This window comes from Taurulus bubalis, assembly GCF_910589615.1.
Source record: "Taurulus bubalis genome assembly, chromosome: 17".
Lineage (NCBI taxonomy): Eukaryota > Metazoa > Chordata > Actinopteri > Perciformes > Cottidae > Taurulus > Taurulus bubalis.
Window position 1 is genome coordinate 885,804 of NC_136605.1, and position 21,697 is coordinate 907,500.

The 21,697-nt window shown below is 44.8% G+C and overlaps 1 protein-coding gene across 1 annotated transcript in view; it reads right to left on the reverse strand.

Moving 5' to 3' along the window:
- The window catches only part of rbfox1 (RNA binding fox-1 homolog 1), a gene marked incomplete at both ends in the record, with an annotated part of 139,104 nt that overhangs the window by 44,071 nt on the left and 73,336 nt on the right, over window positions 1-21,697 (reverse strand). The window contains one exon of the mRNA XM_079233805.1: window positions 6,150-6,443. Within this exon, the coding sequence (XP_079089931.1) occupies window positions 6,150-6,443 (294 nt within the window). The remainder of the gene's footprint in view (window positions 1-6,149; window positions 6,444-21,697) is intronic.

Genomic DNA, 21,697 nt, shown 5'->3' on the forward strand with positions numbered 1-21,697 from the left:
ACGACGTGTGCAAAGCTTCAATGTGAGTCAGAAGATGCCAAGCAAAGAGTCCTGAGCAAATATATTGGAGGGGACAGACGGCGCAGCTCCAGTGCCTGAAGGATTCGCTAACAAGGAGCTAGCCGGAGCTAACGGGCCAGATAGCTGGCTCCAGCGTTTCTGTGAGACTGAACGGTGAGTAATCAATTGTTGTCCCTATCACCGTTAACTTTCTTACAGTGAACTTAGTACGACCAGTAGTGTTGGACCTCCATTATGTGTTTGTAAGACCGTAACTAACGTGTGTTTGTTGACGATAGCTTGGCGTTAGCGCGTCACTAGATAGCGCCGTGTTGGATGTCTCTTTCGTGTCTACCACTGAACGGTGCATACTCAACTGTTGTCTCTATCACCGTTAACTTTCTTACAGTGAACTTAGTAAGCCTAGTAGTGTTGGATCTCCGTTAATCGTTACTACAGTAGTGTTTATGTCACGTTAGGTGCTGCTAACACGGCGCGAGCTAACGAGAGCTAACGGAGATAGTTGACTATAGCTATGAACGGTGGGTAATCAACTGTTGTCTCTATCACCGTTAACTTTATTTCAGTGAACTCATACTGACTTGTATTAATGTATTGTACAGAGTGGATTCAGAGCTGCGAGGGTCCAGAGGACAACATGCAGCTGCAGCAGTCTCCAGTCCGTCTGCCTGCCAACACATCACCATAGCAGGCCTCAAAGCAGCCACAGCTCATCACCCCCCCCCCACCATATAATAATAAATTTGGTTTTTGACATTTATCTACATGTGTCTACTATTTTATTCATATATTCCACTGCTTTTGTGAACCTAAGACCTTTGGTAAACCAATTTCCATCACCAAAACTGATATACCACATGAGTAAAGTTATGTTTTCACAACAAATATGAACAATTTCCAAAATCAAGATTACATTTTTCAGCTTTAGTCATATTTTCTCTTTACACTTGTGCTTTGGGACAATGGTGCCTCATTATATAGATAGCTGAGATTCTTCTGTAATTTTTGTATGTATGTATCATATGCAAGTGACTTTAAAAAGAGACATTTAACAATGATGTAAAATCAAGAAAATGAACCCAGACCACAGAGTGTTAAAGATGATCATTAGTATGCATCTTCTCTGTCTGAACAAATGTTGTGCCAATCCATTCAGTCGCATGAAAATCATGAGGATTTAACTTTTGGTGAAAAGTAATAGTTGTACCAAAAATGGCAAATCATGAGTTAAATATTTCAGTCTGGACCAAAGTCCCCTCCCTCAGCCTTAGCACTGGTGGGGCTAAACATGTGTTCTTAGGGTGGCGTCGGAATTGGAGTCATACGACTCAGATGGCTTCATCTCCTATTCAGTCGGAGAGTTTACGGCAAATTCATGGTAATCAGACCATTAAATCAGGAGCTATTTCCTGTCAAAAGTTGACATTTTCGCTCCAACAACAAAAAAAGCTCCTAGTCTGCAACTCAGTCTGCTAGCCTCCAGCCCACTATCACTCAGTTTGCAACCCAGTGGGCTTGCCTCCACCCTGCTGGTCCCCAGCCGGCTTGCCTCCACCCTGCTGGTCCCCAGCCGGCTTGCCTCCACCCTGCTGGACAACCAGCCGGCTTGCCTCCACCCTGCTGGACCCCAGCCGGCTTGCCTCCACCCTGCTGGTCCCCAGTCGGCTTGCCTCCACCCTGCTGGACCCCAGTCGGCTTGCCTCCACCCTGCTGGACCCCAGTCGGCTTGCCTCCACCCTGCTGGACCCCAGTCGGCTTGCCTCCACCCTGCTGGACCCCAGTCGGCTTGCCTCCACCCTGCTGGACCCCAGTCAGCTTGCCTCCACCCTGCTGGACCCCAGCGGGCTTGCCTCTACCCTGCTGGTCCCCAGCGGGCTTGCCTCCACCCTGCTGGTCCCCAGTCGGCTTGCCTCCACCCTGCTGGTCCCCAGTCGGCTAGTCTCCACCCTGCTGGTCTCCAGCCGGCTAGCCACCAGCCAGGGAGGGCCTTGTAGTTCTCAGTCAGCTAGTCACAAGCTGATCAGCCTCCTGTCCATTCCAAGAAGGAGACGTAGGAAAAGCAGACAATGTCAATCCCCCAAGCTGTCCAGCGACATTTTGTCTCCAATGCCCAGCAACATGGCAGATCGAGGCCCCCATAACCCTCCAGTTCCTGCTCCCGTTCCTGTTGGGCTTCAGCAACTTCCCACTTCTGTTCCCGCTGTGCCGCAACGGCATCCTGTTGCTGAGTCCGGTCCAGATCTCCAGTTGTTCCTTTTAGTTTTCCTCTGGGGAGGTTTGGCATTCAATGCCAGTGTTACGGACGGTGTCCTGTCTGGTATGCTTGTTTTGTGTTGCTTTGTTGTTGTTTTGTCTCCCCCTCCTGTTGTCTTTCTCATACTTCACAGATGTACACACCTGGTTCCAGTCATCCAATCAACCCACCTGTTCCAGTTCTCCAATCAACCAGTCCCCCTGTTAATAGTCCTCCGTTTTGTCACGTCTCTCTCTGCCCCCTGGACTCTGTGGTTGAGCTGAGCTGTGGCAGAGCCCTGTTTGAGCTTTGACTAGTTGTTAGTGCTTGCTTGTTTGGTTCCTTGTTTATGTTTTGGCTTTAGTTACTCCACCTTTGTTTAACCTATTTCTTGTTAGCAGCCCATTGGTTTTGTCTTTGTTTCTTCCTTTTGTTGTGCGCACAGGGTCAATGAGGACAGGTAAGATACCCTGGGGTTTACATCTTGCACACAGGCAGGTTTACTTGTTGTTAACACCATAGGTTAGAGTGAGCACCACCCTCTGTACTTTTTGGGTGCAAAGCACCTGTCAATGGGTTTTGTTAAGTTCTTTTCTTTGGTGCCACTGACAGTCCTTGTTCCCTGTGTTGCGTTTTTTTGTAAATAAATGTGACTGTACCCGCTCTTGTCCGGATCTGTTGTTTTTATGTTGCGTCCCACGCCGAGCCACCACAGGGCGTAACAGCCAGCATGCAGAAGGGTCCTGCTCTCTAGTCCTGCATCCTGTTCGTCCACCAGAGTGGTCCGGCCTCTGTTGCCGTCCTCCAGATTTGCTCCGCCCACCTAGTCGTCCTCCGGAGTGGTTCTGCCCGTTTGTTTGCTGTTTGATTCCCCTTTAGTCCCCTGCATCTTGTGGCCTGTGTTTATTTTACTTTCTGTGTATCCCCTGTGTGGGATTAGTCGCCAGCCTCGCTCTGTTCCCTTTGTTTCTTCCACCAATCAGCTTTCAGCCTGCCCTTGTGTCCGACCATGTTTTCCCACCTGCTGCCTTGTTGGTGTCCTCTATAAACAGTTTCTGTGGTCGCCGTCGAGCTATTTTAGGCACGTGTCTGTATTTGCTTGTGTTTTCTTTGGTTACAGTATTCTTTCAACATGCTGTGTGTGTGTGTGTGTGTGTGTGTGTGTGTGTGTGTGTTTGCAATGCATTGAGCTCTCAGGGGTCACCAGAGTTAAAAAAAAAAAAAGAACAGGACCATCTGGTAAGACTGCTTATGCATCGCTGCATGAGGAGCATTCTACTGTTGTAGCTGCTCGAGGTGGCGCTGTTGTAGTTTTAACTGCTATAGTTACAGGTCAGTAGTTGCATTAAAACACATGTAAAGGACTCCGGCCCCTCCAAAGTAAATCTGAGGCATCACAAGATGATGAACGGGAGAGGAAAGAAAAAAATGACAAATTTATGCTTCACAAATCAATATTGATTTGTGTGACCTTTCTGTGAAATGTTTCTAATTATTATCCGACTCCCACTTTGGGGAAACTGCTAACAACACAGGAGACGAGGCTCCACAACTACACACTGCTCTTGTTTAAGAGGTCACACACATGTTGGAGCCTTTGGTTCAATCTAAATGTAATACAGACGTTTCATGGGAAACATTGCAAATAGATATTTTCATCATGTTGTTCAGCCTCAGGTTTAATCGTGCTCTTTAGCCTTTTCTCCATAGTGTCATAAAGATGGTTATTATTTTCAGAGTAATAATGTGTTCCCCCGGCAGTTGAAAAAAGAAATGCTTAGTTTTCTTTTTTTTTCTCGACTGAACTTTCAAAATGAAATCACACAATTAATATTTATCTGAGTCAAATATGAAACTCCACTAACAATGCATGGCTGGTTAACTACCATATTAAATTTACAGCGATGAGTCAAAGTAGTTGATTATTTTTATTGATTGTGATACGAGAGCTTGGTCTGGAACTCTAAACTATTTTGTAATGCAATGACACCCACTGCAATCGTTATTATGATTATTAGGTACATTTCCATTAATGCTACTATTACTGCCTTTATTATCGTTAACATTGCTGCTGTTATTTATATTATATGTTGTTTATATTATTTTCCACTGTTCTTTGTGCAACTATTGCTCGTACTACTGTCATAAGTACCATTGTTTATGGATTGACTATGTTGTTAAACCATTATGTTCGTTGTGTACACATGACATATATTGCTCTTCTATTCATTCTGGTAGAGGGATCCTCCTCAGTTGCTCTTCCTTGTTTCTTTTTTTCTGGTTCTTTCTTTTTCAATGAGAGGGTCCAAGGACAAGATATGTTGTATGAACTTATTGTAATGCCATTTCTGGAAAATTAGTGATACATGATATTGGGCTGTACAGATAAAATAGAATGGAATGCAAAATGATGTCTAAAAAAAGGAAAACTATATGACAGTTTGTTTGGAATAAAATATATCCTGAAGGGACTTAAAGCAATCACAAAATGGATATCAAATAAACAAATTATCTTTATGTTCATAAAAAACAGTTCTAGAATCCCATGTTTCCAGAGGCCCTACTCCCAGAGCACCATCAAGTCCACAACCATCCAGCCTGACTAAGTCTTACACCCTTCAACCTGCATGTTCCTTTCAGCCAATGGAAATGTCTGACTAGGCAGACGGCGAGATTCTGAAACTTCCAGCAGTAACGGCCGATGCCGAAAATGTAAGACAAATTCACAAGAATTGAACCAAGTTACAACGTGGCCATGTGACCACGTGTCATGCTCTGCCTCCAGCAGTCCTACCAGGTGCAACCCCTAAACCAAACCAAAGTATTCCCAGTAGGTGAGGATGAGTCTGACGGGGATCCTCTCCTGTGGTGTGCAACATGTGTTCTTGGGAAAGAGTTCATATGAGAAGTCTTTTCCCAATGTTTGCTTGCCTTTCAAAACCCACCACATTAATATCTTAAAAGTGTGCAGGCCATTTGTAGGAACCAAATTTCTCCAAGTTTTCCAGAGCCTGACATTTGGGAATTATACTTGCCAAACCCACCGATAGATTAGGAGATGGATGTGTGTGTCCAGCATCGTGGAATGTTAAATTACATGAAGACTAGAAGAAGGGCGAAACCCTTTCAAAAAACTGCAACTGTCAGGATATGAAAATACATGTGCATAATTTTTGCAGACTCCTAGTCGTAGTTGTAGTTTCATGTTGAATGTTGGAACTCATGAAGGAAATATGTTATACTCAGACATTGTAGTAATAATGCTGGGGGGAAATAAACACTAGTTCAATATAGAATAATAATGTTAAGTGGATTTAAAGTGGTAACCTTACCATGAGGACCGGACTTACTGAGATATTAGGTGACATTACTGCATCCATTGACTACCACTACTACCACCCTCCCTTCCTGTTTTGGCCTTTCAGATGTCCTCTATAGCAGTGGTTCTCAACCTTTTTTCAGTGATGTACTCCCTCCGGAATATATTTTGCCTCCACGTACCCCCATTGGAGAACCACTGCTCTGTAGGATGACCTGTGATGGGACCGGCAGGGAGAGCACAGCCTCTTCTAAGTATGGTAATAGTTTGTAACCTCTGTTTTTATGGGGGCTACTTTTTGTGTCCAATTATGATATTTCATTTTGAAATTATCTCGGTATGCAAAACTACAAAAGCAAAAATTACTAACTAATCCAAAACACTGTTTCTTGTATGTTTTATATTTCTCTGTTGCATGTTACAATATATATATATATATATATATATATATATATATATATATATATATATAGTTGTTTGGAATGAATCATAATTAAAAACATGGTACAATACAGAAACAAACTATGGAACCCATCTGTTGCCCACGTAAACAGCAGTTCTCCCATGATGCCTTACTGTGCCGGTGCCGGTGACTGTCTGACTGCCGGACTCTGACCCGATGTGCTCACTGTGGCTCTGTGAGGACTGGTACATGTTGAGTGGATGCTCACTGATGGAGGCCTGGACACCGGTGTAGTCCTGTGGTGCTGCTGGGTGCTGGTGTGGATGTGGGTGGGGGTGTGGGTGTGGATGAGGGTGTGAAGCTGTGAACTCAGCTGGAAGGCTGTTCTGGGGAGGGGGTGCAAACTGGGCGGATGGGTAAGCCTGGGCCATGGACGGGTCTGGGGGTGCTGGTGTGTCCTGGTTACCCTGCATGGACAAAGAGATTCATTTTTTTTAATTGGAGGACCATTTCAACATTCCATCATTGCAGATCACTTCCTATACTCTGGAATGCTTTGCAAAAAATACATAATTCTCTTATTTTTTGCCATGCTAGTGGCAAGGCTGGTTAGGGCAATGTCGGTCAGTCGGTCGTCCACTTTGTCCCGGACGGAAAAATGATCACCACAACGTTTGGACAGATCACCATATGTCCAGGAATCACAGGGATCTTGGTGATCCCCTGACTATTGGATGGATTGCCATGAGATTATGTTTCCTAATTACTTTGGTGATCCTCTAAACACAATCATCAGGTCAAGATTGTATTTTTCCCACTACTTTGGATTATGCCTGAAGTCAAACTAAGTGTTGAGTGATAGCATGCTGACATGCTAATCTAAGATGAGCCTGCTAAACATCAGCTTGTTAACTACAGAAGGTGAATCAGCCCACCTGGACTGGCTTCAAGTCATTCTCTTCATCTGGCCGCCACCCTGTCTGCTTTTATAATATTTAGATAGTTAAACTAAGTTCCCTTAGTTTTATGAAACAAACTTTGCCCATCCTTGAAACAGGTTCTGATGCATTGCAGGATTGATCAGGAGCAAATCAATCCTTTTGGTAAGATGAAGTGCTTTGTGGAAAGTTTGCCAGTTGGGTTGTGTTGCTACTTCCTGTGACACAGGGCAGACTCTGCCTACTTTGTCAGTCAATTGTGCATTTTTGATTTAAGCTTACTTGAGTTTGCTCTCATTTAGTTCCGTCACAGCGAAAGCAGGGAGAGCAATACCTTTGACATACACACATATATCAAAGATGACATGCAACCAGATGTGTTAAGCACATTCCACTATAGATGGATACATCAACCATACTATGTATTTACAAAAACAAACAATCTACGCCTTAGAATATTAGTTCATTGTAAATCCAAACATTCTTGTTGTATTCAGTGTCATCTCTCCGCGCTCATTTAGGTTTCAATCAAACTGCCTTACTTTATGTAATGAGACTCAGTTGAAACTCTAATGAATCACTGCCTGCACACACAAGTCTTCTCCATGTAGAAGAAACGCATGAGAGCTGCACTGATGAGAGCCAGGTTATCCACATGGTCACTGGATGTACTTGGCAGACAGAGGAAAACGCTCAACTTGTCCCAGATCACTAACATGATGAGCTGTGAATGTTCAACACATTGTCACAGTTCAGCTTCCCTTCTGTCTCTCACTCACCTCACCAGCTATTCAGTGCACCTGCTAGTCACACCCAACACATCAGCTCAATAACTCTCACCTGCCCCTACTCCCTTTTATAATCAATAATTTAAAATCATCATAAAAGAGCTATACACTAAAAACAAAGAACACACGTTCGTCACATATTGAAAGCAGTTCTGAAAATGTGGGTTTGGATTTGAATATGGAAAGGTCAGAGCAGTCTTGGATGAGTTTGGGGAGAGAGTTCCAAAGGGAGGGGGCGCTATGGAGAAGGCCCCATGTCCAGACTTGGTCCTGAGTGGAATGGACAGGAGGGAATGGAGGTGGTGGTGGAGCAGGGCGGTGAGCTAGGAGGGGGCCTGACTATGGAGGGCTTTGTGTGTGAGGAGAAGGACTTTGTATTGGACCCGTTGTGGGACGGGGAGCCAGTGGAGGTTCTGGAGAACAGGGGTGATGTGATCACGGGAGCGGGTGTTGGTGAGCAGCAGAGTTCTGGATGTAGAGGAGTTTATTCAGGATTTTGGATGTTGTGCCATAAAGAATACTATTGCCGTAGTCGATTCTGGAGGCGATGAAGACATGGATAAAGTAGAGAGTGATGGGTGGAGGCGGGCGATGTTTTTTAAGTGGAAGAAGGCAGTTCTGGTGATTTATTGAACGTGGTGTTCAAAGGAGAGGTTGCTGTCAAACATGACTTTGAGGTTGCGGATGTGTGGGGAAGAGACAGAGTGGAGTTGTCGATGGTGAGGGAGAAGTTGTGACTGGTTAGGGATTTGAGGCCGATGATGATCATGTTAGATTTATCACAGTTGAGTTAAGAAATTGGTTTGCATCCATGATTTGATGTGAGTGAGGCAGTCGGTCAGAGTGGAGTGAGGAGCAGTGGTGATGGCCTTTGTGGAGATGTAGAGCTGGACATCACCGGCGTAACAGTGGAAGAGAGGACCATGTTGACGGATAGTGTGACCAAGAGGGAGCAGGTAGAGGATGAACAGAAGAGGACCGAGCACCGACCCCTGGGGGACGCCTTGAGAAGAGGAGCGGTGGAGGAGGTGCAGCTGTTGATGACTTGTTGTCTGTTTGTTAGATATGTGAGCCAGGAGAGAGCAGTTCCAGTGATGTTGAGGGATGATTCGAGGCGGGAGAGAAGGATGCTGTGGTTGATGTCGAAGGCTGCAGTGAGATCGAGGAGAATGAGAATGTTGAGGTGACCAGAGTCTGAGGAGAGGAGGTCATTGGTGACTGAGCAACCCAGGAGTATCAGCGGGATGATCCACAGGAGAGAGAGTGCTAGAGAGAGTGGTAGCCTGGACACACACTCCCCGCAGATCGCTCTCCGCATTATGCCAGACATGATCCAGTGTTTACCCTCTGACTGGTTTCCCGTTGCCGACCCTGCCTGTTTGTTGCCTCTGCCCCGGTAATTTGCCATATCCTTCTGTCTCCGTCCAGGAGAATAGCCTCAGCTTCCTCCGGTCTCTGTCTGCCTTTTCCCGTGACGGCTTGGTGTTCCACCTGGTGGGTATCTCCACCTGAGAGGATCCTACACTGTTTTCCTGTAGAAATCTCTGCCTGGAATAAAGCTTTGCTCGAAGATTCACCGTGTCCGTCAGACTGCTTCTGGGTCCTCACCACACCTGTTACATTAATACTCTTTGTCAAGCCATGTCCTGGTCAGACTCCATTTCAGGGATATATATATATATATATATATATATATATATATATATATATATATATATAAATATATATAAAACGATTTGTTGGGATAACTTATCTGGATATGGAAGATGCACCATAAATAGTGGTTTTATGATGGTCTGCCAACCAGCAGGACCATCATAAAAGCTTATCATATTTAATGTATTTTTGTTCTTTTACACCGTTCATCCAAAACCTACAGACAAGCTCTTCCTCTGCAAAGGAAACGGTAACAACCCCATCAGGAGACTTGTGAGAGACCTGAGACAATGCTACCCTAAGGATGGCTTCATTTGTCTCTGAGTCATGTGACCCATGTCGCTCATGTTATAGCTGTCCCATATTTGTTGCCAAACATGTTGAATGCTGAAGCCCGATCTCAATATCCAGACACAAATCCAATAACTATAACTGGGGGGGAATGGTGGACATTATTAGTTTGGCCACAAACATTCACAAAGACAAGTTGAAAGGTCATCTTACTCTGCCTCTCTCGCTGCCTCTCCAATAGCTAGAGATAAAGTCGGCTTTGGGCGGCTGGGAAGATGTTAAAAAGTTAAACACTTTAACTCAGGAGACCACTGTTTGTGTCCCATGTGAAGTCACTTGTGAAGTCACTATACTTATTTTACCTCAGGTTTGTTACAAAACTTTCTTTTTTTACTAATGTAATAGTTTTTGTGAACCCAAACCACCATCTTTCCCTTAACTTAACCAAACGTAACGTGTGTTGCGTAAGGCCCACCTAAAAACTAGAGACATGCATGCAGCAGCAGGAACTGGAGGGGGACCTAGAGCGCCTTGTCTTGTTGCTTAGGGCGACTGACCGAGCATCGCTATTTGACGAGTTGGGATGGAGCATGCGTTGGAAGGAAGGAATCTACCAACATAGCGTAGGGGTAAATGAAGTCCCGTATTCCAGAAACCCCATACAGGATTTGTAGTAAGAGGATGTAAAATACCTCAGCAATGACTGGTCAGCTCAAAACAAACAAACAAAAGAGATTGATGCGTTTCAGAAACGTGGCTTCAGCCGGCTGTAGATGTGATTCACAGACAAATAGTGAAATACATTAATGGAAAGAAAGTCAACGTAACCCAAAAAATAGTAAAATAGTTTGTGTATGTGAGAGAGGTTTACTCCTGTGGGATATTTATACCTCAGCCATGAGAGAGAGAGAGAGAGAGAGAGAGAGAGAGAGAGAGAGAGAGAGAGAGAGAGAGAGAGAGAGAGAGAGAGAGAGAGAGAGAGAGAGAGAGAGAGAGAGAGAGAGAGAGAGAGAGAGAGAGAGAGAGAGAGAAAGGGATGCAGACAGTGAGTCTTGGCTAAATGCTCTGCTCTGTAATGAGAACCACATTTAGCAGGCTGAAATATGCTTTACGTGGCAGAGCACTGCACACACTCTCACACACACACACACACACAACTGGAGGAATACAATTAAATTGCAGAATAAACCCACAGAGAGGGAAGGAATTTCTCTTCTTCGGAGTAAAAGTCATCACTTGGTATGCTTCCCTGTTACTCGACTCCAACACTCTCCCACTATTGCTCAAAAGACAATTTGTATCTTGTGTCTTACATGTTATTGATTATGTATCTTACTTCGGGAAGCATTCGATGTGGACTTGACTCCTGTGAGATCCTGTAGTTTGTTGTGGCACTGCGATTGTTCAGTCAGCATTCTGTGAAAGTCAGTGACCCACTTTACCAAATGCCAGAAAGAAAGAAGCAGTGAGATGATCAGACCACCGTCTCTCTGCTCTGACCCCTTCTTCATGACTCCTCATAGCCCAGTGAAGGCCGTTACGTTGTATTGAGTACCTTCTGTGAAAAAGCAACGTCATTTATATGTTGTACAAGATTACTTGTACCTTTTAAATTGCTTTAAGAAGGCGTCAACCCGTCATATTTAAAGGATAGTGGACAACAACACCAAGGCATCTTAGTCCAAACCTAACTTTATTAGACCTTTTGACAAAGGCAGCACAGTCCAGTTCTTACTCCCCATAATAAAAGCCCCAGACATATTCTCTGCAAAATTGTTTACCAGAGGGAACTCAAATTCACTCAGAGCATTTTGCTAAAAGGAAACTCAATAAAACAGCTTACTTAGGCTGAAGAACCATTTAGACAGCCAGTCAGACGCTGCTCTGGTCAATAGCATCCCAGTAGTTGGTTTTCTGCCTCAAATTCTGTTGCAAATGTGCACTGCTGCAGCATTTCACATTTAAAATCAACCAGTGTGATCACCTAGTCGCTCGTGGCTCGCCCCCTGTTTGACCTATTTTCAAGTAAGCCTACAATGTGGAATCCCAGTTGGTATGAATGTATTCCTCTCGGGCAAAGGTTGAAAAATTGGCTAAAAGCTTGTCAACTCTGGAACCACCTCTTGCCTCTTGGCATTGCAGACACCTTTTAGGTTTTGTTCATGCTTCCTTGTTGATTTAGAGAGCTGCAGAGATGACGTATTGCTGTATCCAACAGGAAGTTAGCATCACACTGGTTTCCTCAACAAAAAGCCAATGGGACTCTTCCATTGGATTTTGGATTATTGCAAACAAATATTCTCTGTGGCAAATCTTATGATACTTACACATTTTGTTCAGCAAGATAATCTTCACTAATGAACATGTTTTGTGTGAATGCAATCTCCAGATGTAAAAAGCTCATGTTAAAAGGCTGTTAAACGAACTGCACCGTGGTGGATCACGTCTCATTGAGCCACTCGTTAGCTAGCAACTCCTTTCAGCCACGTAAAAGCTTCTAAAGTCACCAGAGGGTGTTTACTCACCTATTTTATATCTAAACCTTAAAATCGCTTTAGCTTGTGACCTTATTTCAGGCAGCTAACCAAAAACCAATTAAACAAACACATTGACTTCCAGACGAGGGAACAGGAAGTGCAAACATGCTGACTCATTTCTGGGTTCTAGGACCTCTTCCTGTCCAGTATGCATCAGACCAGTCTACCTTGATAATGTATCCCACAGTACAAATGCTGAGTAGCATGTGTTGAGTAGCATGTGTTAGAGGTCATGGTCAGGTCCTTTCAGGCATTGTTTTCCTCTGGAGGGCCATCTCAAGATATTATTTTAATATTATTATATTAGGACAGATCAAGTAGGTGTCTCATCCTGGCCGTCATGTATGTCTGGTGTCAAAGTCTGCTTCCCCAACTGATAGCGATTCCCATAGAACTTGGGGTAGAGGTTGTTAGAAGTCACAGAAATGAATTGTTGGTATGAGGACTCATTGGGTTCAGGTCAAGGTAAAGGGAAGAACAAATCAATGAAGACACACTTCATCATAACACCTGCTGTTAGCAAGGACACTGTCCAAGGGACATCCACAGAGAGAACGTTTACCAAAAGGAGTGCAACATTAGAAGATACGCTCTTGATTGGTCAAACCTCTGAAGCCTTATCTAGAGCCGGCTGCTTCCATCCTCGTAGATATCCTACTATGTATTTGTATGTTATCCACTTGATCGTGAACCAGGAAGTATAAAGAACGACAACGCAGCTGGACGGGTCCAACAACAGCGATCCTTCAGCTAGGAGGCCTGTCCGTCTCTGTGGAAACAACTTGTCAATGTGCAGTTGTTTGTCACAGAAGTTGCGTTGCTCAGTAACGCAACCCTCACAGGTAGCCAGACCCTCACAAGTACACAGACCCTCACAGATAGCCAGACCCTCACAGGTAGCCAGACCCTCACAGGTACACAGACCCTCACAAGTAGCCAGACCCTCACAAGTACACAGACCCTCACAGATAGCCAGACCCTCACAAGTACACAGACCCTCACAGATAGCCAGACCCTCACAAGTACACAGACCCTCACAGATAGCCAGACCCTCACAAGTACACAGACCCTCACAGGTAGCCAGACCCTCACAGGTAGCCAGACCCTCACAAGTACACAGACCCTCACAGATAGCCAGACCCTCACAAGTACACAGACCCTCACAGGTAGCCAGACCCTCACAGGTAGCCGGACCCTCACAGGTACACAGACCCTCACAGGTAGCCGGACCCTCACAGGTAGCCGGACCCTCACACGTAGCCAGACCCTCACACGTAGCCAGACCCTCACAGGTAGCCAGACCCTCACAAGTACACAGACCCTCACAGGTAGCCGGACCCTCACAGGTACACAGACCCTCACAGGTAGCCGGACCCTCACAGGTAGCCGGACCCTCACACGTAGCCAGACCCTCACACGTAGCCAGACCCTCACAGGTAGCCAGACCCTCACACGTAGCCAGACCCTCACAGGTAGCCAGACCCTCACAAGTACACAGACCCTCACAGGTAGCCAGACCCTCACAGGTAGCCAGACCCTCACAGGTAGCTAGACCCTCACACGTAGCCAGACCCTCACACGTAGCCAGACCCTCACAAGTAGCTAGACCCTCACACGTAGCCAGACCCTCACACGTAGCCAGACCCTCACAAGTAGCTAGACCCTCACAGGTAGCCAGACCCTCACAGGTAGCCAGACCCTCACAGGTAGCTAGACCCTCACAAGTACACAGACCCTCACAGGTAGCCAGACCCTCACAAGTAGCCAGACCCTCACAAGTACACGGACCCTCACAAGTACACGGACCCTCGCAGGTAGCCAGACCCTCACAAGTACACAGACCCTCACAGGTAGCCAGACCCTCACAGGTAGCCAGACCCTCACAAGTACACAGACCCTCACAGATAGCCAGACCCTCACAAGTACACAGACCCTCACAGGTAGCCAGACCCTCGCAGGTAGCCAGACCCTCACAAGTAGCTAGACCCTCACAAGTAGCTAGACCCTCACAGGTACACTGACCCTCACAGGTACACTGACCCTCACAGGGCTTGGTAGAGATTCAGTTTAGAGGCATCGGTTAACGTGAGCGAGGGAGAACCCACGGTGACACGGGGAACACAGAACATCCATCCAGTCCGGGATCGAACTCACGGACCGTTGTCGTGAGGCGACAGAGCTGAAAACATAGTTATGAATATCCTATTCAATATCTGACAACAGATCCCCTACATGCTACACATTGGTCCTTAAAAGTAAAACATATTGAATAAACAACAACTTAACATTCCATATCTAAATATAGAGTAAGTCACACAACAGTGTTGAGGAGGGCTTGCTTCTGTATTTTTTGTTATTTTTAGTGCATTTCAATGGATAATAAATCCTTCATGTTGACTTACTCTCCTCTCCACTAACTGCTAACAAACAGCCTGTTTTAGATCGCAGGAAACAAAGCTGCAGCTTCTCGCTCTCTCTTTCTCCATCCATCTCTTTCTCCCTCCATCTCTCTCTCCCTCTCTCTTGAACTAGACGGCAATAAAAACATCTACTTATGGGTACAAATAAAGTAACCAGACATACATCAACACATGAGCAGAGCATGCAGCCCTGCAAACCCACATGCACCGCATACTGTACACACACACACACACACACACACACACACACACACACACACACACACACACGGAGCATGCTGCCTTCTGCAGTCACAGCACAAACAGTGTGCAGTGAGCGAGCGGGTGTGTAGATCGACAATGAGCGGAAAGAAGGAGAGAGAGAGAGAGGGGGGAGAGAGGCGGAGAGAGAGAGGGGGAGAGATGGATGAAAAACAGTGTATTCTCAGTAGTACCTGCTCTACCATCTTGCCTTTGCCTTCCTCCGTGCGCTGTAAAGTCCAGCCTGCTAGTGACTGCCTACAGCTAGCATCAATTGTGGATGGCTGTGTGTGTGTGTGTGTGTGTGTGTGTGTGTGTGTGTGTGTGTGTGTGTGTGTGTGTGTGTGTAGTGGGGGAATGAGCAGAAGCAGAAGGAGGAGGAGGAGGAGGAGGTGCCAGTGTGAATGAAAGTAGCATTCCCCCAAACTGTTCTCCCCACCTCTCGTTGTTACTCTCAGCCGCCTCCTCTCCTTCATTTCTGCTGTTTGTCGCCCAGTTGGCTCAATTTTGTTTTTGCACAATGAAACTATATAAATCAAAAATAGACGGCATCTTTATCTCCAACGAAGAGACATCTTCTGCAGCATATATATATATATATATATATATATATATATATATATATATATATATATATATATATATATATAATGATATTCTAGACAAACTGTCTGTAAACCCAGCCGACCCCCACAATGATGTTTTAAGGGGGAATAATTAAATCTTTTTACGTATGACAAACACAAGACTTTCAGCCAGTAGACCACTTTGAGGGTTTGTGTGCCGGTTGAAAGAGGAAGTCTGTCGAGTTATTGTCAGGTTACAGTGTTATTTAAGCCCAACCACAATCTTTTACTAAACCTAACCACGTAGCTTTGTTGCCTAAACATATCCAAGTGGTTGTGTTCTTTCACATGATCAAGACTGTGACGTCATCCGGGAGGAAATACGTTTCCCTCGAAAACATCAATGAAAATGTACTTGATAGTCCAGCCAGTCTCATTGAAAAAGGCCCCCACCCAGGAGAAAGTATATTTCATAGTTTCTATTGGTTCCCTCCTGCCGACCGACAGGAGCGGGCTCAGTCTTAAAGCTACAGTGAATATATCTCACAGCTATCATATAAACTATACGACATCAAGCCCATATTTTAGCAAGGGAAAACTGGCATGGCCCTTTTTTCTGGGGTCCCTGGACCTCTCACCTCAACAAAGGTGAAAGGAAATGGTGCTCTGGGTACCCACAAAGCAAAGCTCCACTTTATGATAATCCCATACCCTTTTGGGCAAAATCAACGCAGCTTTCTGCATGTAGTGTAACTGTGATGTTTCAGCCCATTACAAAAAGGGGCATCCTAGTATGTCTGCAGACTGGGCCCTACACAGTGTACACAGCTGGAGGGCTGAGACTCCTGTGGATCCAAAGAGCTTAACTGGGTTCATGTGTGGTGATGTCAGTCCAGACAATAAGGAGCTTTCTGAGCAGTTCACACAGCAGAAGCACTTTCCACCCAATCGCAAGAAATTAATTGATTAATTCATTTAAAAAAGTCCCACCTGACACACCCTGCTGATCTTTCAGATGATGTAGATGCCACTTCTATGTGGTTTCTACTGTTGACCTGCTCTCTCCCCCTAAAGATCACTCTGTGGGACATGAATGCCAAAATGTTCTCCTCAAAGTCTGAGTGGTGTCTGCAGACATATGGAGCCAAATCAGGGTCAATAGTTTTGTTCATTTGAAAAAAAGATTTGAACCTGAAAATTCAAGTTTTGGCCTTGAACTGAAGTTTATGAAAAGTTTTTGGGGTTAAATATTTTTAGTTTTTGTTGAATAAAATATTGTTGTTTTGTTTTCAGTAACAGATATTATATTTTTTTACAGTTTCAAGTTATTTTTTCAGGTTCAAATCTTTTTTTCAAATGAACAAAACTATTGACCCTGATTTGGCTCCATATACCCTCCTGCACATACTACTTGTTGGGAAAGAAGAGGAACTGAAGCCACGGAGCGAGCTAACAGCTAACAGCTCTGCTCCGCCCCCCCAGCCTGGGTTGGTGTACCACTGCATCCCATAAACAGCTCTAAAGCCTGACCCCCTCGGGTTGGGCTTGTTCAGAGGTACAGATGTGTCAAAGAGTTGCTTCATAGGAGTTATTGCCTGCATGAATTCAGTGTGATTACCAAGAAAAACCTTTAGGTGCAGACAGGTCAATGCAAATGAATAGTTTAGATGGACTTTGTTTGGATGAACAAAAAGGTCCTTTTGGGTAGGGGTCCTCCCAAAGTGCACATATCCAATATACTGAATATGACCTAAAAATAGCATGTTCAAAAGAGAAGATATGCACTTCTTTGTGGGACGCAGTGACATGGAGGCCCCACATTTCACATGAATTGAACTTGATCCACACGCAGTGGCGGCTGCTGACATTTTCTTTGTGGGGGGCGCAGTTGGGGGGCGCAGTTGGGCGGCGCGGTTTAAAGAGCACTCAATAACACCTGAAGTGGCACCCCTCATTACACTGGCACCGTCATATGCCCGGCAGATGAGTTTACTGTTCTGCTCACCTGGAGGATGGCAGCAAGGCGTTCTTTTAATGCCACGGCAATGGTCTCTGCTGTAGCTGACTGCAGAGGGATGAACTCAAAGAATCTTTCCTCCACATTAGCAGCATTGATGTAGCGAAGCACAAGTTGGGTTTGTGTGCTAATGTCCATGGTCTCATCTGCTTGGATCGATAGAAAATCGCTGCTTTGAGCTCATTCTGGACTGTTTGGGATGTTCCCTTAAACACAGCCGCGCTCTGGAGATGCTCTTTCAGTGCACTGTCCAGTGAGGCAACGACGTCCACCAAGCCACGGAGTATCCCTGGGTTATCAGAGTTCTCGCTCTCATCAGGACCATGCAGGGCAACTCAAATGCACCACAGAACTTCACACAGTCCACTATTCCAAACAGGCTTAGCTTCATGCTGTTAGCTAGATAGCTGCAGCAAGATTCGTGCTTCTTACACTTCTCGGTGAAGTGCTTTAGATCCCTCATCCCCGTTGTAGTCCAGAGTGTTTCAGTCCCAGGACTTTGGAACAACAGACAGGGGAAACAAAAAACCGCATTACTCACTGAGCATCCAGCTAACCAGCTCCGGTTAGCATATAGCTCGAGGAGAAGCTCCGGGTGTACGTCCTCCCGCGGTCAGTGCTTTGCTGCTGAATGTTTAAATCCGGACGTTCGGGTCCCAACTCTTTCAGCCTCTTCTTGTCGACATCTGACCGTCGGTTGAAAGGTGTTCCGCGTAGAGATACCACAGAGTGTTCAGTCGCCATACTAACATAATCAAAGTCTCTGCTAGTGTTGCTCGCGTAGCTACGTGGGAGCTGTGAGGGAATGATACAGGTCTCTGATTCGACGAATAGTCCATTCTCGTTGCAATAAGAAACGATGTCATTGGCTAGGGCGCACTTTTGTGCGCCCAAAGATTCTCGTTTCATCCGCCAATGAGAAGCTGTCCTCGCCGTAACGCCCCTGAAATGTTTGCTCGCTTCCATAGACTTCCATTGGTCCGGCGCCCCGAGAGGGGCGGGGCTTTCCTCAGTGACGATGAACGGCGATATATTATATTTGATCACATTTAACTGGTTGTGTTGACAGGGGCTTACGGTCTCCCACACATTTAGCGCGTCAACACGCTATATTTCTTATTTAAATTATTTGGTATATAATGTTTTTTGACAATATATATTATATATATTTTTCTTTTTTCTTCAAAATTTTAAGAGAGGTGGCGCCCTAGCGCCCTCTATTGACGCACTACCACTGTCCACACGGCATGTAATGCTGTACTTTTAATATGTATGGGCCTCGGGATCACAACCTTGAATAATCACTTTATTACTTCTGAAACTTCTGTATGGGATGTACAGTATGGCAATGTAATTTAGACCCCGCACTCCCCGAAGATCCTCTAGTGTAAGTATGCTTTTAAAAAAGAGTTTGTGGTATCAGTAAACAACGTCTGATGTATAGTTTGTTGTGAGGAATTCATAAAATGATGCCCTCCACCCATCTTATGTAATGTCCCTCTCTTTGTGAAATAATACACCTGTCTCAGCCTCGCTGAGGTTTGTGGCTTTCAAAGAAAGACCTATCAGTCAACCATGAACCACAGAGCAGAGAAAGAAATGATACACACACACACACACACACACACACACACACACACACACACACACACACACACGGCCTACCAACCGATCGCTCAGGCATACAGAGAGACAGGAAGTGTGTGAGGAAGGAAAGGCTGGCGGGATGTGGACAGGTTTTGGCTAGGTGTGTGTGTGTGTGTGTGTGTGTGTGTGTGTGTGTGTGTGTGTGTGTGTGTGTGTGTGTGTGTGTGTGTGTGTCCTGGTCATGTCGTTGACAGATGGTTTGCGATGTGAGGCAGGGTGTGACCATAGCAACACCAGCCAGGATGAACACACACACACACACACACACACACACACACACACACACACACACACACACACACAGTGGGCCGGCTGGTCTCGTCCTCAGTCCAGACTGGAGGCCAGACATTCATTCTCTCGTTGAGACAGAGTTCTTCTCAGTCGTGAGTCATGAGCTCCAGCAGCAGAGAATGTTCTTATTCGTGGTGAAAACTATTCTCAAGGTCCATCACATGTTTGCATTTCTAGTAGCATGATGTATTGGTGGTGGGTTCAGTGAGAGCAGCACCACTGTAGAGACGGCATGAACCCAGCAGGGGAACAGTGTCTGTGGCAATATAACGACACACACAGAACAAAGTAATGAGGACACATAAAAGTGTACACAACTAAATATTATGGATACATTTATTACAAATAGGTTTCACTAGCAGGACTAGGCAACAAGACTTTACAATAAGTAAGATCCTCTGTAGATTAATAATCACTGTACATGTTTATGTTTATCTACACTTCACATACACATACATACTTTGCATTTTTGCACTTCTCTATTGTTTACATTTAATTTCCTACATTAATACTCTCTGCGCTGTACATATCTTTCATCCCTGTTATTTTTAGTTTTGTGTGTGTAAACTGCTACTCCGATCTATCTATCTATCTATCTATCTATCTATCTATCTATCTATCTATCTATCTATCTATCGATAAAGAACAATAAGCTACAATGCATCATTACAACACTTCTGGACACGAGTCTCACACACTGGCCTCCAACATCCAGCTGTGGAAGTGCATGTGAAGTGTAATAAAGTATAACAGTCCATTTTAAAATGCATTATTATGTTGCAGCCAGAGACACAGGAGGACGTTGGGACATAGTTTCACTTGAAGTGGAATTATTTATTTATAGACTGGATAAGAGTAGCAGTACTTTATAAAGGAAGTGGGCGTAGTCACCCCACTTCTTATACAAAGTACTACAACACTACAGTACCACAGTATTATTACATCACCCATTGGACTACATTTTTGGAGCCTATATTTTGGATCTTTGGCCTTGTTGCTATTTAAGAAGTGAAGTACAACCAAACGCTGAATAAGACGTGTATTACAATGAACCTTCACGAAGGAAACCCCACTGTGAGGAGGGTCCGACATGCAAGATGAAAACAGGACAACTCCCAGAATGCATGGTTAAAGTAACCCTCCCAACCTGGGTCTGGGAGAGGAATCTGAGAGGGATTCATAATTGGAGCTGCTAGCTGAAGGTCCAGATGAAGGAAAGAAAGCATCAGCAGAAAGATTGACCAAATGTATAAGTGTGTAAGTTAAACACATAGTGCTGAATGTTTGAACCTTATTTCAGTAAAGTGTCCAAAAGCTTTTGTTCTGCCTTCGCAGAGAGAGTTCTCCGTATTGGAACGTTCTATATTTAATTCACCAGATCTGGGATAAATCATTTAAAAATGCTACATTTAGGGATGTTCCCAACTAAGCATGCAGGTAGTCGGATCTGATCAATCAAGTGTTCCTTATTGATGGTTGCATCATTTTCATGTTCGGTTTGCTCACTGATCCATATACTCATTTGTGATATTCTCCTCCATTTTTTTTCATACCAGACAAAAGAGCTGCAACACCAAATTAAACAATTTGTCTTCTTGACTTGGCACCAGAGGCTGTTTGTTGTGTGGTTGTGGCGCTGTCCGCGGTGCTGAAACAGAGCGTCGGGTCCGTAGACAGACGGACTGCTTGCTATTCCTGGTGTGAATATAACTTCCAGCCTCAATTACAATCCTACAGATATTAGAAAGTAATCAAAAAAAATTGTCTGACGTGGAAAAGTTGGTGTATTGATTGAAACAAAATGCACAAAAATTGCAGCAGAGAGGAATAAATCATGACATCTATGTCATGAAACATCCACAGCAGCTTCGGCTCCACCGGATAAATGGAACATAGCTGGAGACAATCGCATCACACCTGTGTGGAGAGATGGGACTGTAACCTTCCTCAAATGAAGTCATGAAACAAACAGAAATGTCATATTTTCATCATGTTTTCCATCGTTTGAGCTCAGACTGGAGCTCTTTTAGTTGCGTCATCTCGTTTAGCCCTCTCCTCCTGCCAAGGTGACATGGCACTGGACTCCCTGATACCCAGCAGAGGATGGAAACATTCAGTTGGATTCTAAAGACACCAACACATTTAGATCCCATCATATTATCGACAATTCTCATACTTAAGCAGCATTAAATAAATAGGATTTCAGTCCTGGTGATTTGTGGTTACTGCTGGTAATGGCAGGTGTGTTTTTTCTTTCTTTCTATTCCAGGGTTTAAATGAAATGGCATTTATAATTATGTTCCCAGCTGCCAGTGTCACTCTTTATTAAT